Below are 18,052 nucleotides of genomic sequence, written 5' to 3'. Positions count from 1 at the left end.
GGCGCGTTCGGGTCCGGGGCTTCGGAAACGACTTCCGTGGTTGACGCTGAACACTAAATTCACAGATTTCTTTACTATACTAAATAAGTAACTCCCATATTTGTAATGCTAAATATTAATTTCACAATTCCTATAAGAATTTATATTATTTTACTAAATAATTTATTTATATACTTTAAAATTGTAATTACAATGTATAAATATGATATAATAAACTTATATAGTAAATAAAGAACATAAATATTGAAAATCTTGTTCTGTAAAATAACCACTACATATCTGACTTTATTGACTTGCTTTAAAATGTTTTTGCTATGTAATTATCCATTTTTCCATGAACTCATTGTTAGGAATGGGAAATCTATGATCACACAATTATGAAATTAAAATAAATATAGAATACATTTTTATCAAATAGAGTGTGAACGTGACCAACGTTTATATTTTTAATGATTTTGAACGATTTTTAAGACATTTGTTATTTAAAAGCTTCATTCTTACTAATTGGTAAATGTATTATAACATAACTTACCGAAAGAATTGTTTTTTTGCCTCACTTGGTATCTGTTTGTGAACCCATACGCAGCACAGGAAACAGACATTTTAAATTTAATTAAATAAATTAAGTAATTAAATAATAAACATTACATTTAATAGATAAATCGTTATAGAACATAATATAGGTAGTCTATAATAACATGTAGAATAATCTTAAATGTGGCAACTCATAATCTTAAATACGGCAACTCATTAGCCGAGCTTCAACAAATCTCTAAAGTTACTTATCTAGTTTATTATAAAAGTCTGTGACTAAACTACACGTCGCCCTGTTGCAGGTTCGCCGTTCCAGTTCACCGTCGGTCCGTTGAACGATGGAGGCGCTCATCGCGTGCACGCTGGTGGTTCCGGTCTCGAACGCGGGGAACAAGGGCAACCGTGCGAGTTCAACGTATGGACAAGGGAGGCCGGTCCGGGCTCATTGGCCATATCAGTGGAAGGGCCCAGTAAGGCGGAGATCGATTTTAAAGACCGCAAAGACGGCTCGTGTTACGTCAGCTACGTGGTGAACGAACCAGGTTTGTCGACGTTCCACTAATTATCGAAACCAAACACCCGATACCCGTCCACGGAATGAGTTTTAAATATGTCCGTAGTACAATATTACATACGCAGGCGTGAGAAATTGGTAAACAATTGGTCAAAGATGAGCTCTTATCCCGTTCACGTTCCACAATGTAGGAGCGTTAGTTCTTCATTAGCTCAGGGATGCAGTTTAGATACGTCCGACCCTGCTGGTCACAATAACGTTTTTGAATTCATCTTCATATTTTGTTGTGGTACCTCCACATACGCTTACACTACGGCACTTGAACATTGGCTTGAAACCGTTGTCTTCTAGACGCCGGTTTCGACAATATCGAAGGTCCCAGTAGACCAAATATAATTATATAATATATATAATATATACATATTATGTACGTGTTTTGTGACATGTTGGATGAAAAAAAAAATTTAAAAAGTTATGGGCGGCCATCATACACCGGTTTTACTAACTGGTCGGTCGGTTAAATCGACATCTTGATGTTATAAATAGTTTCTTGTGTACTAATAAACGTCATTATTTTAAAATGATATTTCACATTTCACATTCACAACTATGTTATGCGTGTACTCATCACTCTTGTCTATAAAGAAATATAGTTTTCATAATAAACTCTTCTTTTACAGGAGAATACCGCATTGGTATCAAGTTCAACGACCAGCACATACCCGATTCACCGTACAAACTTTTCATGTCACCAGCTATGGGCGACGCGCACAAGCTTGAAATAGCACAATTCCCGACGTCCGGAGTTCAGGCTGACTACCCGGCGCAGTTCATGGTCCGTAAAAATGGTGCTGTTGGTCAACTAGATGCAAAGGTAACGTTGAACGAATATAACGTGCAAAAAATTTTTGATTTTCACATTTAAAATTGATTCCGAGGTTAAAAATTCAAAAAAATGTTAAAAATCAAAGCCCATATTTAATATACATTTTAATACATTTTCAGACAACCCATACTGGAACAATCCCTTAATCGTAAAAAAAAATCTAGGTTTTTACCATTTTTTGAGTGATATGATAATTTGTTTCTCTCGTCAGTAATATACATAATTAATTGAAACCAGGGTTTAGATTTTATACCATTGATATGTGTTGAAATATGCACTATAATATCAGGGCCGTCCCAAAGGGGGGTCTTGGGAGGGCGTCTCATCCCCCCAAATGAAAACACCAGTCGGCAGTCGGACTTGTTTTATTATTACCTAGAAGGACCTAATTTTACTTACGGGAAACAAATATTACATATTTTGTAATACAATGTATACACGAATAAAATTTATGTAACTTTAAGAACGTGCGACACTGACACATATATACATGTTAAAAAGTAAAAAAATGACTACATATAGTTAATTATACAACATACATTGAGTAAAAAAATTATAGTCGACATATTTCATATATTTCCCCCCCCCCTTGGTTTTCATCTTCGGAATGGCCCTGGTTGCACAACGCGCCTGTACTCTATTCACCGTTTATCATAGCAATAATACTAGACTATTGTATGTGAAGTTAAGAAGTAAATAAACACCTGAGTAACATATTTGTTTGCCATACGAAATTTTCATAGGATCGAATGTATTTCGTGCGTGGGGATTTCAATTAAATACTAATGTTAATTAACTAACCTTAAAATATGACCTAAAAATATTAAAAATAGAAGAAGAAAAAAGAAAATGTAAATCAAAATGTGATTCAATTTATTATCTCATACTGATAGTTTAATTTATTTTTTGAAATAATATTTATAAAATAATTTTATGAATTAATACATTTATGATAGAAACTAAAATTACCTTTTCCTGTTAATAATTTAAAAAACTTGTGACAAAAACAAAAATGTGAACATTTTTCTTATTATATCTACAAAAAAAATCTTATTTATCTTACTTAAAAATCTATTTTCCATTCAATATATACAATATTTATGAAAAATACAAAATAAATCATTATCTGTATTATTATGTATATCAACAAAAATTAAAACTAAAACTTCAGAAAAAGTACTAAAAATCTAAAATACTTCAAATACGCAAAAATTAGCAAAATAAATTTTATTCTTTGGAGTCCCTGATGCATAAAACAATTTTATATCTTACTTGGCTATTTTTGTCTTTATTCTTTAACAATTAATAAATACTATAAAATCTGAACCTTGATTATAATATTGTAAATGGTTTTTGTTCAGGTGGTGTCTCCGTCCGGTACGGAAGACGACTGTTTCATTCAGTCCATTGATCAAGATATGTACTCGGTTCGTTTCATGCCTCGTGATAATGGCGTGCACAATATTCATGTCAAGTTCAATGGGGTCCATATTCCAGGATCACCTTATCGTCTTAAGGTGGGCAAAGGAGACGCCGATCCGGCTGCCGTGCATGCCACCGGTAGTGGTTTGGGAGACGTTAAAACAGGTAAATTGTGTCACGACATTTTAAAATACTCGCACTGACGATGAAAAATCCTCGGTTAAACAAACGAATTACTGTACATTTTGACCGAAATAAATAAATATTTTAATACATTTTAGCACAGTGCTTTGCATAAATATTTGTTCGAATTAGATAGATACACATTGCATACATAGGTATATCGAATTTTTTTAGATCAAAAACTTTTTTTAGATACACAAATGAAGAAGTTTAAGTTAAATGATATTTTATTTTACTGGTTGTTTTAAAATTATTATTAAATCTATAGTAAATATCATGGACCACTGTTTACACTTTATTTATATTAACCCTACACTGCATGTCATTTTTTTTGTACTTAAAAAATTATGTTATATCATTTCAATGAATAATTATTGTAACTAACTTGTATACAGTTACGATATCTCATTGTAACATGATTGACTGAATTTCTTATGGAAATAGGTATCTGCAGTAAACATTATATATAACACATCTACAATATAATTATAATAATAATGACATTTATTTTATTATTTTGTAATTTGTAACAATGGAATTCAAAAAAAATAAGAAATAATTAACTACAATGAAAATTTACAAAACAATTTCGATCGTTATTGTAACATAGATATACTGAACATTTTGTACACTTAGTGAACGACTGAAATTTGCAGTTTGGCATTTTGCATACCCGCCTTTGCTGTTCAAAGTTTGGCCAATGACCTATGCAATCTCTTCTTACTTCATTAAATGGTGCATATGGTGTTTGAGTTCGTTTTTTTTTTTTATATCTTACACTTCAAATGAATTTGAAAGTATGCCTCTACTCGATTTTTGGTTTCAGTTTTACATAAGAATTACAGCCAAATTTTCTCTAAATTTGGCCAATTGCATTGTGTCGCCGGTAACTTTTTTGTATAATAGCCATAAATTCACGATCGACATATTTAATAAGTGATAAAATATTTTTATATACCACTTTTTCGTTCTCATAATTATTCTGTAACGCTCTATTAAACTATTCCCGTAGATATTTTATCAGGAACTTATTTTACGAGAAATTTATTGAGCATTTAAAAAAAAATTGTTAATCGAGCCGCAAACATGAGAGTATAGTCGGTTACTATTTAAAGAATATCTACTCGTTTTTTCTTATAAAACACATTGATAGAGCCAACAGGATTGGAATAGCAACTGCTATTGTAGTTTTAATCAGAGCTTGAAATTGAAATAAAAAATTTCGATTTTAATTTCAATTTTGATTATTGATATTAGTTTTTTTAATTTCGATTTTGGTTTCAAATATTGATAACTATTTTTTGCAATTTCGTTTTTGATTTGAAACATCGATATTCATTTTTTTCAATTTCGGTTTCAGAAATCGGTATTTATTTTTTTTCGATTTTGGGTTCACAACAAAATGTTATCCATCACTTATAATAATTTCTCAAATTTTAGTACATCATTAGCATAATAGTATTGTAGGTTGTAACGATAAGCTACTGTTGTAGGTAGTATGTAATTAAAACCATTTTTTTATTACTTATGTTATAAAACATTTCGTACAAACTACAATTATTATTAAAGTGTCTCAAAAATGAAAAAAACATAATATGAAAGTAAAGCTAAAATTAAGTAAACTAGGGATACATCTATGTGAAATGATTAAAATGTAAAATAAAGTTTTTTATTCATAGACTCAGACATAATTTAACTAAATATGAGAACAATGTTTTAAATTATATATGGAACAAATATGACGACGCCAAGCAAAACTGCTAAAGTACAAAATAAAACTATTTCAGATTATTTGATTGTATATTATTGATTAAAAGTATAACTCATGGGTGACAGCCAATGGAGTATTATAAATTAATATCCATAATCATACACTACAAAATGTCTATATATAGTATATTATACGGAATAAATCGTATGTATAAAAATAAATAATCGCTCATCGAACGCTGATTCCTTATCGTAAATATTCTAAGAAAACAAAATAGGTACTATTTATTTATTATTATGTATAATCAATATTATTACCAAATATGGCAGTATCTACGAATTGACAATATAAATAGATCAGTTGGCTGTTGAATTTTAAATTAATTTAATTTAAAATCGGTTTAAACTATTAAAATTATTTTGATGTTGATATAAAATATCGATTTTACATTTTTTCAATTTCAATATAAATTTTAAAAATTATTACCAACCATTAACGATTTTGATATTGATTTTGATTTTCTAAAAGATTTTTAACGATTTCTATCGATATTTGAAATCGATTTCAAGCCCTAGTTTTAATAACTGTTTATTTACTACAAATGAATAAGATACTTCCATACACACACATACACACATATATATATATAGAAGTTCTTCTTTTCTGAACTCTTCAACTCTTCAAATATACCTAATCTATCATAAGTAAAAATATTAACTCAGGATTTTGCTTGAACTAGAGTTCGGGACTTGTGGCATTTGCATATGGTTTAATAATGACTGTAGAATAGTAAGATATAAATTTGTCTTAAGTCATAACGGATTGAAATACAAAATACTTAATAGCATATTTTTGCATATTTCGCCGTTTTCCGAGAAAACCGTATATTTGAAAAAAATTGGCAATTTAATTATTATTTAAAACATTACACAGTTTTCGTTTGATTTTAAATAAATTTATTTTAAAGATTAACATTATTTTTTTTACTTTCATGCATCGATCAATATACCTAATTATAGCACGAGTCAGGACAGGACAACAAGGCAAATACTTAATTGTTTCTCCGTACAATTCAGTTTTTGAATAAAGATGAGATAATAACATTATAAACTGGATTTGACAACTAGTGAAATACCTAATTGTTCCTGTCAATAGCACACACAGGATTTTTTTTCTGGTGGGGAGAGGTCAAGGTAAAAACGTAACACAATTTACAATTAACAAAATTTTGCAAATCCTTAATATATTTTGACTTAAATAATAGCATTGATAATAGAATAGATTATTCCATAATTAATGATACTAGGAATTCAATATTAGCTCTTCATATTTCAAACTTGTAAAATTTGTAAATTTTAACCTATACATCGGAGAAAATTTCGTGGGGGGGGGTTACAACCCCTTAACCCTCTCCCCCTACGTTTACTTGTACGCCACTGGTTCCTATGTATACTGTCGGTTATCGTAAATCGTTTAAAGTATTTAAAAAGAAAATATGTATTTAGTTCAATTTTTTCATTGTAGGATAAGATGAAGAAAAGGAAATCGAACATACACAGTAATATAATAAGTTAATATAAATAGTTATTTTAGGTGCATATTTTCTACAATTTGTGTGCAATAAGTCCCGAACCCTTAAATTATAACATATAATATGAATAATAGAATTACAACTAAAACGCTGTGTATAATATTCTAGGACACAAGACAGACTTCATTGTGGATACGTGCAATGCAGGTGCGGGTACGTTGGCAGTGACTATCGACGGTCCCAGTAAGGTCTCCATGGATTGTACCGAAGTAGAAGAAGGCTATAAGGTCAGGTACACGCCACTGGTGCCAGGCGAATATTACATCAGTTTGAAATACAACAGTTATCATATCGTCGGTTCGCCGTTCAAAGTTGTATGTACTGGTAAGTGAACTTGATCGAAGTAGAAAAACAATGAAAAAAACCATAAAACCAAAGCATAGTGTTGAAAAAAGTGATAACGGATTATTAATTTCACTTGAGAGTGACTTAAATGATAAAATACAGTAACGGACGTGTATGCGGCTTGTATATTAAAACAACAATATTTACGTTCATTAGAGGTTGGCAAAAAAATTATGAATAATATTATCAATTGTAGAAGTTATTGGGACCTTTTAATAGAAAACAGTGTATGGATTGGAAGTTTGTGAACAATAAATCGTCCCACATGGTCCGGAAAACGATTAATTCAAAAACATATTATTTGGTGATGTCGAAAAGCATTCACTGCTAGTTGCAATAATAGCACTCTATTTTACTTTTTGTATTAATAATGTTTGTGACTACGTTTCAATTATTTTTGCAGGTGAGGATTTGGCCGAACGCGGTCCACAAGAAACGAGCTCGGTGGTCGTGGAAACTGTACACAAAGTGTCAAAGAGCCATAAGGGCGGATCTGGTGTTGTTTTACCGCATTTCAAGTCGAACGCTTCTCTTGTCACCAGCAAGGGAATGGGCCTCAAAAAAGCGTATATAGGAAAGCAAAATTTGTTCAGCATAAGTGCAGGCGATGCCGGTAATTCGTTATATGACACCATAATGTAGAGTGTACAAGACCAAGTAGATTTTCTACTGTTTGGGTTCGTTCAAACGCTTAAAACCATAAAAACATCTAAACCAATTTTTCTCGAAATTATTACTCTAACCCTTCTTTAGGCGTGATCGTAGTTCAATCTCCCACCTCGAAATATTAGAAAATGTTATAAAAAAATTAACTACATGTCTTACAAACTTAATAATTATTTTAAAGTTTTTCATGAGATATTTTCAAAGACACCTTCCAGAAATATTTTCTTGTGCTTGTTTCTGCATGTCCTGATAACATTTTCATACTTAACATTATCGAATACGATTATTTGAACATTTCTTTAATATTCTATTAACTGTATATTGTCATTCCTGTTGATAACACGAGCATTTAAATACCACAATTTATGTGATTTTGAAATTGTATTCTCCTCACGATCCATTTAGATTAAATATTTAACATTTCCATTCTTAAAAACGCTACATTTTAACGTATTTTGAGTTATCAGAGCGGATTTTTGCCGGTCGAAATTCTACAGTTACATCGAATATTATAGTTTATTATAATCATACACTATTTTGGCACTACCGATGAAGTCAGTGGCGTATAGAAGGGGGGATGTGGGGGTTAAATCTCCCTATGCCTTTTTTTAAATGTTATAAAATATTTTTTTAGTGTGTGAGCATTAGAAACGCAAAAAAAAATAATAGTAAAATAAAAATAATGATTTATTTGCAAATGATCCTTCCCCCCCCCTAAAAAAGTTATGTATACGCCACTGAATGACATAATATATAGAATTTACTAAAACACTATGTATTGACGTGTGTTGCAGGTAATAACATATTGTTCGTTGGCATTTATGGACCGAAGGGACCGTGTGAGGAGATATTCATCAAGCACATGAAACAGAACAATTACCAAGTAAGCTACATCGTCCGGGAACGTGGCGAGTACATCTTGTTGGTCAAGTGGGGCGATGATCATATACCCGGATCACCATTCAAAATCGAAGCCTAAATCTGTAAAAACGAATGAAATTGGCAAAAATACATCGGATCTAATAAATGTATGGTGACAGGGGGTCTACTATCATTAGCAAAATTAAAAAACAAAAAATAAATAAATAAAAAAAAAACAAGTCGAAAACAGTTATCCGTCCGTGGGATTAAAATATATTTCTGTATGGGAAAAAAAATACTAATTTCAATGTTTCGTTCTTATTATATATAATTTATATTTATTCAAAAATTATCATATTTATTTTATATAATACTGTTCATTAGTCAAAAAAATCTTATAATTATTTATTTATAATATATTTATTATTATTATTATTATTATTATTATAATTATTATTATTAATATTATTATTATTATTATTATTATTACATTAATTATTATTATTATTCAATAGATATTGTAAAATATTAATACTCAACTGTTCGAAACACTCGAGTACAGATGAATATTGATTTTCCAACAATAATCAAATAATAATATTATTAAATACTTCGAAATAATTTATATTGCAAAACACTCGTCGTCTAACCAATTAAACACCCTTCATCGTGGTAGAAATTCTTAATTTATGGCTATTACGTATTTTCGTTATTTGTACTGATTCAATATAGTTTTATACATTCATTAATATTATAATACATTATATACAGAAAAATAAATAAATGGGATGCCTGTAAATAAAGATATTGTGTTACACATAGTGTTAGTTAAGGATATATCCTAAACGGCTAGACCTTGTCAAACGTCAACAAACTGTTGTTGGACCTTTACTGGTTATGAACTAACATCAGAAAATAAAATAAAAATTATAACATAGTTCAGTGAAAAGCATAATTTGTCTCTGTGCTTAATTATTGAGTGATTCACATTCATACAATTTGAAGACTGATATTTTAATATACAAATAAGAAAAATTAAATACGAATACTTAGAAAAGTTAATTTTAAAATAATTTTCCTTAATTAATATTGCTTGGTCGTGTAACTATAAAAGTTGTAGCAATAAATGGCATTAAAACTTCTGCTGAAGTATTTGTAGGTGTAAAAATAGCAGAGACCTATGTTTTAATTTTCACTACAAAAATAAAAGAGATGAATTCTATTTTCGTTTTTGTTTTTATAGTTTATATATAAAAATATATAAAAATGCCTAGAATGGAGTATTATATAAAGTACGACTGGGTTTCTAATTAAAAATTAATAGTCAAGTACTGTTGTGTATAATTACTGTTTATAATTTATATCTTAGTGAACCTTACTCTTAATCGGATACATAATTTATTTTTATTATAATTCTTATGATTCTTTATTATAATTCTTCATAAACGATTTTTCCTATGGCCCAAAATTATTATTAGCCATTTAATTTTATAATGATATAATATAGTAAAATAAAAGTATACACGTATTATAATTAAAAATTCTGAATTTAACAGATTTAACAATTGTGCACAGCATTTTTCTATTTTATTTAATCATAATCCATACAATAATTCATTAAATATCTGTTAAGTAATAAATACGATTATTTAGATTTTAACAGATTATAAGGACTTTAATTAACTATAAAAACTAAAGTTGATCATTAGAGTTAGAATTCATACGTTTAATTTCATTTTTATTAAAATATAAAAAAATAAATAAATAAATGTTTATCCTGAAGTGTTATTATATTTGTAAAGGACAACCAATTTCGAATAAATAATTAATTTATTAATACTTACACAATCAAATAATATTAATTAAGGTAAATCATTTTAAAATCAACTTTTCTAAGTATTCGTATTTAATTTTTATAAATAGTCATTATACAGGTATATTATATTTACTATAAATACTATATAATTACATATCTACTATCATTTATTAAAACATTGAAATATTTTTTCAAAAAAAATAAGTCGATTTTCTATTAAATACATAGTTTATATTAAATAAATTATCAGTTTTTGTGGAATTAATATTTTTCCAGATAATTAATTTTATTCTGCCAGAAATTTTTGAATAAACTTGAATTATTTAATAAAATATTGCAACAATCACTAGTGTGAATAAAGTTCTTTATGTAGATTACACTTTATAAAATATACAATAAAAATAAGACAAGAACAAAATAAATATAAATATTAATATAAATTTCGTTGACAAATTACTTTTATTGTTAATGAATAATACATTAAATATTTGTTCTACATGTTTTACATGTTTTACATTTTTTTTTTTTTTTTTAATAAATCATTTAAAGAAATTAAAATAAACAAGTATATAAAGAAACGAATAATATTGTATCAAGAAAAACATTTGTGATCAGTTAAGTGTTCATTAAGTAAAATAATTTTAATAATTTAAAGAAAATATGGAGGATTGCGAACAACTATTCCATAGTCTTTGAGCACTGGAGTTAAATCTTCCATTGATAATGTAATTTTACGGTCTTTGGAAGAAGTACCGGATTTACTTTGCTTGGAAGATAAACGCTTTCTATAATGTTTAAATACATCATTGGCTAAGTCGGAAATAAATTTCTGTGAAGCTATCGCTACCAATCGTATTCTGAAACAAGTTGTTTAAGTAGATTTTAACCAGGAATTGGAACCGTACTTAAAATAACAGGTTTTGGAACCGGAACCCTTTGAATAATGGGAACCGGAACCTCACCGAAACCCTAATTTAAATAAATTTAAAACCAGAACCCCACTGGAACCTCTATTTGTATTTATTTAAAAATCGGAACCTCACCAGAACCGATAAATCTGTCATTAACAAGTAATAAGAACTAAACAAATACGTAGATCTATTATTATCGGGATTAATAATATTTAAAAATAATCATGCAAGTACTTATAGAGTTTAGACGTGTCATTAAACTATAAAAGTATACAATAATTCTATGTAACAACTGATAATAATGTAATACTGTAATAAGAATTGCAACAAAATAGTCATTATTTACTTCATATTTATATCTATGGGTTTTCTAGTTCCCATAATAACGAGAAATTCTAAAATTATGTTTATAAATAACTTTTTTGGAGTATGTTATGATTGTGACTATCGTTAACTGATGTACAGCACGCCTGAGCGGTAAACACTAAACGCGTTTTATTGTTATTCATTATGATGTATAATTTATGATTAGGTAGATTTCATCAAATATTTACGGTTATTTTTAAAAGTACCAATATTAAAATAATTTATCAACGTCAACGTATTACATAAAATCTTTACATTTCAAAAGTTTTCTTATCTTAAATATTATTATTTTTAATATATTTATTTTATGGATAAATCATCAATAAATATTAAAAGATTTTTAACTGTTAACATTATTATTAATTATTCTAAAATATTTTAATATTCACAGATTATTATAAGGTAAAGCATATATTTATAATTATTGTATATCTATGAGGTAAAGTGATCAGATTAAAATCCTATGAAAGTGGAACAGACCTTTCTATGTACTATCTACTGAACCACCGACCGCAAATCTCAAACCTTAAAAATATATAGAATTGTATATTTAAAAATTTAAATACTGAATAATAATATAACAAATGATAGTTCACAAATCAATGTTTAAACAATAAAAAAAATGAAGCGATATTTGAAACAGGGTAGTCGGTGATGAGTACGCTTTTACTTAATTATTCCAAAGTCACTTAAGTGATGGTAGGCTATCTGGTTGAAAATTGGTATTAACCACCGTAATCGACGCTAATTAATACTAATTATATTTTTAAAAGAATCGAAACAGAACCAAATTTTTCTCAAATTAGTATAATACTAAACTTGAAACTAATGTTTTATTTTTAAGAACCGAAAATAAACCGAAACCTAAATTTTTGTTATTTTAATAACCGAAACCGAAGTTTCAGTTTTTTTTTAAAACCGAAAATAAACCGAAACCCAAATTTTAGTTATTTTAGAATCGGCATCAAAACCGGAACCTATTTTTTTTTTCTAGGATCCGTATCGGAACTGGTACCGTATAATTCATCAAGGTTTCGGTCCCTGATTTAAACACAGACATTAATTTTCACGGTAGCTATCCCTAAACGATCTTCCTCTCCATAATGCTGTATCTGAATTCATATCATAACTTTATCTCTGAATTCATAACTTGATAACGAATAATGTTGCGTTATTTTTTTTTAATTATATGATATAAAATTCATAATTTGTGTAAGATATTATAGTCATTTTACTCCGAAATATTAAACCTTACAACAAAAAATATATATATCTACTTATACAGTATGTACTTAATAGTTTATTTTTTTAATTTTTATAAACCGTCTAAACAGACTTCGTGTGAAACGGAAACTTGGATTCGGTTATATAAATTGTAGCGCTTTGAAAACTTGTCTAAAATGGACTGTTTCTTTATGTCCCATTTCATAATTTGACCGCAGAGCTTTCAACTTGAATTATATGAAAATGACTATCAAATATAGATTCCAGTAGGTGCGTAACCGGGGGGGGGCGTATTACAAGTGTAGTAACATCCCCCCTTAAACATGTTATACTTAAGTCTTATAAAGATAAAAGTTCATCATAAATTAAAGCCGTAGTTTTGTGTCGTTTCATGCTCGATTTAAAATATATAAAAAAGACAAAATGAAAACATGAAATTTTAATAAAATATTTAATTACTTTCTCATACATTAGTGCAAGACAATAGATATGCATGAGTAATGTACTATTGTGTTTGTATGCTTGTACAATAAAGTATACGTAGAGTTATTATTTTGTTGTGTGTAATTTTGTTGGTTAATTTTGAATAACACCCCTCTTTTGTAAATATCTAGTTACGTGCATGGATTCCGCTTAAGGTAATAAAAGTAATTACAGTAAAATATTGTCGGTAATAAGATAAAATGGGTTAAATATGTCAGTCTAAAATAAGTCCAGCAAAGAAGAAGTAAATTAAGATAAATGATCTTATAAATTAAGATGAATATTTATGGAATACTACTATTTGTTAATCGTATTATTTACTTATTATCAATTATTAATCCTATAATTCTTTACTTAAAATTGAAAACGGTAACAAGTAATATTACAAAAAAAATTATTAATAATCATGATCTATAAGTGTTATTGCTAAAAATTATAAAATACCGGAATTAACTAGGATAATACTATTCAATTGTATACAAGCGTGTTATTAATTTAAATTATTTAAAAAAAAAATACTTTCGTCGAAATGGATAAAATTGAAAACATTTTAGTTAAGCATTATTTTGATTATTAATTGTTTTATCAGGCCAATTCAAATACCTAGAAATTCTAAGGTTCCCATTTACATAATTATATTTCATCTTACATTCGAGGATCACTCGTCTGGAACCCTGCTTCCGCACACACAGCAGACGTAATGGCGTCGGGTATCTGTAAAGTAAAAATTGCAAAAGTTGATTGGAAATGCGATTACTATCAATATAAATAATTATAATTGATTAAAATTAAATTAATATTACATTTAAATAGATTAAATACCAAAATAAGAACCGCAGAAATTCCGCGACATTTCTACCAATTTAATAAAAAAAAATATACGACTATATTGTATTTATTTGAACACAAAATAATAATGAAATTCGAAGCATTCAAGTTCTATGTTGATATAAGATAGAAGATAATTTTATTATTAACTTGTATGATTTGAATCCAACGCAATATGTAAGTCTTCAAATAAAAATTTTAAAAAATCTAAGGAATTACGTTTTCTACAGAATAGCGTTTTATTCCAATCAGTTAAATTTTTAACGGAAATCACATCGACTCGCTCTTATCGACAACTTAACGACTCACTCTCACACAACACTCTTATCGACAAAAGTACGGTTCTGCCGTACATCTTTAAACAGATTATCACAGAATTCAATTATTTGAATAATACAATTATTATGAAAATAACCAAAATAATGATTTATGAATATTAAAACAATAAAAGAAAGTCATAGATAAAACGTTTACACAATATGCTTTTGGTCATAATCGCATTACTAATAAAAAAAAAAAAAAATGTGTAATAAAAATCCCGGCCAAACAGTTCACAGGTGCTCGAGACACATTGCCATTTTCAAAACTAGTTTTTTTGAATCGGAATTCCCGATTGATAATCGAAGGTGAAGCGACACCTTGGCAAAAGGTGGTGCCGGATGAGATTGCGGTAATTGTGTGACCTGATCGTGTCAAGATGTCAAGCGGGAAGGTTTTGATATATTATTATTTCAATTCACTTTTATTTTTAAAAATAAATTATTTATAATGACAAGTATTAATGTTTTAAAAATTAAAGATTAAAATTGTACACAAATAAAATAAACAGCATTTATAGTACATCATTCGATTTTTAGCCTTTCTCTCAATTATTTGAGGTCGGCCACCTTTGTCCTAAATCTCCACTCGTCTCGATTTTCTACATCCTCTATTCAAACACTAACGGCTAATGATGACTATAAAATTCAATTATAAATGTTTTTTTAGATGTTTATGATTATTTAGATCCATACGCAATGGCGTCCCCAGAGGGTAGTCTTGGTAGGTCCTACCCTGTTTTCAAATAGTTATTGTTAATATTTTTTACATCGTTATTATTTATTTTTTAATATCTTCAAATATTATAAAAATTATTAAATTATTATAAACATTTTATGAAAATTTTACGAAAAAAAAAAAAAAACTGTGCAGGTTAAAATACTTATAACTGGCCCTATCCTACATTTTGATCCTGGGCACGCCTTCTGTGTATACGATTTTCTCGATAAATTTTGTGTTCACGACAAATAGCTATTACCTAAAGCAGTTACAATACAATTTAAAATCTACGTACATACCATTACTATTATTATTTATGTATTGCCTGTACATAATAAAGCAATTGTAAGTGTTTAAGAGGTTTGATTAGCTGCACTATAGAATATTTTATAATCAAACGATACCTGTATATTGATATTTAAATATAATAAATATATAATAATATATTAGGGTATAAAGGTCATTAGTCAGGTCCTTCAAGGACCGTTAAACTGAAAAAAAAGAAGAAGAAATATATATTAATATTTCTTATAGTGTTCAGATTATTATTTTTTATAATATCTTTATCTTTTTAATGAAAACATTTTAACTAAATTATAATAAAAGCTATAAATTATAAACAATAAAGAATATAGTTCACAGAAATTATAGGATCACTGTACATAAAATAATTTAAGAGATTCTAGTAAAAAGTTAGCAGCGTCAACGTAAAAGAATCAATAAATAAAAATTAACCAATATCACTCATTATTGCCGTAAACCGTTTTTTTATAACCATTATAACACTGCGATAATATTTCTCACGAGTTTTTGAATCAGTCAAAATATCAGCGCTGACGACGACGCGTACGGAACAATATATGATAACGGGAGTGTCTAAAAATTGGTGTATATTTATACAAAACGAAATAATCGAAAGAAAAAATATAAAAATAATAATAATCACGGTCGGGCTGTAATCCTGGAGTTCTCTCAAGACGTCGGAAATCGACGCGGTCTCGGTGATCGGCATTTCGTGAACAATACTCTACTTGTGCCGAAGATACGGACGTAGAACGTTCAATGATGCAATAACTGAAGTTGATGCTGATAGATTCGACGGGGAGACTGAACAACGGGATCGGACACTTGAATTCGGCAACGTAAATTTTCTGATGATGGTGAACTGCACGGACGGAATGCTCCTGGTAACGTTGTGACGGGCCGACACGGATGCCATGAGTAACGTTTCGGTGACAACTTGAAAAGAAACTTTTCAAAAGACGACCGAGCGAGGTCACGATAAATCGCGATAAGCGTGTAACGCGCTCCGGGTCGGTTGCATTCAGCGTACCCTGCGCGCGCGGCCGAAGGTTAGGTTCGTCACGTACAAAAACAGCTCATAATCGGTGACCTTAGACGGGCAGCAAGTGCGACCACTGCGAGCCGTGTTTCTCGAACGCGGGGCAAATGACCGATCGTCTTACTCTCGCCAAATAGAGGAGAAATCGAAATGTAACGTAGATAACGTGATCAAGACCGATATTATTATTATGCGGACTCGCTGATTATCACGTGCACGCGTGATCGGGGGTGGATCTAAAGTTTGTTCAAGGAGAGGGGGACGAATAGGCACATATGAGACTAGGCAATTTCATTACCATAGGCCAAATAATAAATATGTATAAATAAAGTATACGTATAAATACAGTAGGGTTCGAGTGGTTGTTACATTACGTACATATTGTTACGGACATACATAAATGTAGGTCATTACGACTATCACTACATAAGGGGACCACATAATCCATAAACAATAGAAATCGGGAAACAATATTGAAAGGAATCATTAATATAATTACAGGACCAGAGAGTAACACAAATACATACGCAAATGTGAGCTATATGGCTACATTTCAAAGTAGTATTAAGAATGCATTTAATAATAGTGCACAGCAAATATGGGATATGCGCAAAAAGTAATACTATCGAGGTCAACTATTAAAAGTAATAAATCTAATCTATTCCACAGTAACACTCGATTAAACATACGCATTTAGCACCTCAGGATATTAATTATAATCAGGAACAACTTTTGCATAGTGCTATACGACTGATTCCAACAAGACCTGAGTATATAAGCAGGGCCTGATTTACCAATTCGTGGGCCCAGTACATTTTACAATTTTGGGCCCCAAATTGTCCATCTCTATTTTCTTCAATGCTAAAATAAAAATGTACGCATAATATATTTTTAAATTAGTGCTGTATATAATAAGTATATGAGTAGTTGGATCATAGAATAAATATATATTGTTAAAAATATGATTATTATGTTTAATATTTATTCGAGTAAAATAATTAACATACACAAAAACAAACTTTTTTTAAATTAGAATTTTTTATTAGATATTACACTTATATAATAGGTATCAAATTAAATGTTTTTACGTTTTATGTTATAAATCTAATTTTATTTCAGTTTTCACAAACATTTTCTTGCTTTTTGCTTAGAAAACTGGTCAATAACATCATCAAAATTCAGGTTTGCTGTGATATCACTTTCAATAGATAATATTCCCAGAGCGTCTATATTTTCTTGACTCAATGTAGATCGTAATCTATTTTTAATTGTTTTTAATGAAGAAAATGATCGTTCACTGGAGCAATTTGTAACAGGCATTGTAAGAAAAA

At 29.0% G+C, this 18,052-nt stretch overlaps 2 protein-coding genes across 5 annotated transcripts in view; one reads left to right on the top strand and one right to left on the bottom strand.

Annotated features, from left to right (window-relative positions):
* Positions 1 to 8,949, top strand: part of LOC112685278 (filamin-A) — a 117,111-nt gene extending 108,162 nt beyond the window's left edge. For all 4 annotated transcript variants that reach the window (XM_025557114.1, XM_025557113.1, XM_025557117.1 and 1 more), the window contains 6 exons: positions 837 to 1,076; positions 1,729 to 1,922; positions 3,296 to 3,521; positions 6,950 to 7,165; positions 7,590 to 7,799; positions 8,647 to 8,949. In XM_025557114.1, the coding sequence (XP_025412899.1) occupies positions 837 to 1,076; positions 1,729 to 1,922; positions 3,296 to 3,521; positions 6,950 to 7,165; positions 7,590 to 7,799; positions 8,647 to 8,831 (1,271 nt within the window). In that variant the 3' untranslated portion in view covers positions 8,832 to 8,949. The remainder of the gene's footprint in view (positions 1 to 836; positions 1,077 to 1,728; positions 1,923 to 3,295; positions 3,522 to 6,949; positions 7,166 to 7,589; positions 7,800 to 8,646) is intronic.
* A 2,220-nt stretch (positions 8,950 to 11,169) lies between these two features.
* LOC112685294 (transcription initiation factor TFIID subunit 10-like) lies at positions 11,170 to 16,475 on the bottom strand. The gene is made up of 3 exons (XM_025557132.1): positions 16,326 to 16,475; positions 14,163 to 14,227; positions 11,170 to 11,386 (listed from the first exon to the last, which is right to left on the bottom strand). Exons 1-3 carry the CDS (start codon positions 16,389 to 16,391, stop codon positions 11,179 to 11,181), a joined length of 339 nt encoding a protein of 112 aa, XP_025412917.1. The 5' UTR covers positions 16,392 to 16,475; the 3' UTR covers positions 11,170 to 11,178.
* Positions 16,476 to 18,052: the final 1,577 nt, after the last annotated feature.

This window comes from Sipha flava, unplaced genomic scaffold, assembly GCF_003268045.1.
Source record: "Sipha flava isolate LNK unplaced genomic scaffold, YSA_version1 272_pilon_pilon, whole genome shotgun sequence".
In the NCBI taxonomy this organism is placed as follows: Eukaryota; Metazoa; Arthropoda; class Insecta; order Hemiptera; family Aphididae; genus Sipha; species Sipha flava.
This window is presented reverse-complemented; position numbering and strand designations above follow the sequence as displayed.

Bases quoted from the DNA above. Each gene is read 5' to 3' on its own strand.
- LOC112685294 (XM_025557132.1), bottom strand. From the start codon at position 16,391: ATGCCGATCACCGAGACCGCGTCGATTTCCGACGTCTTGAGAGAACTC. The intron at 14,228-16,325 runs GTGATTATTATT...TTTACTTTACAG, and splicing joins TCCAGGATTACAGCCCGACC to ATACCCGACGCCATTACGTC. The intron at 11,387-14,162 runs GTAAGATGAAAT...AACTTGTTTCAG, and splicing joins CAGACGAGTGATCCTCGAAT to AATACGATTGGTAGCGATAG.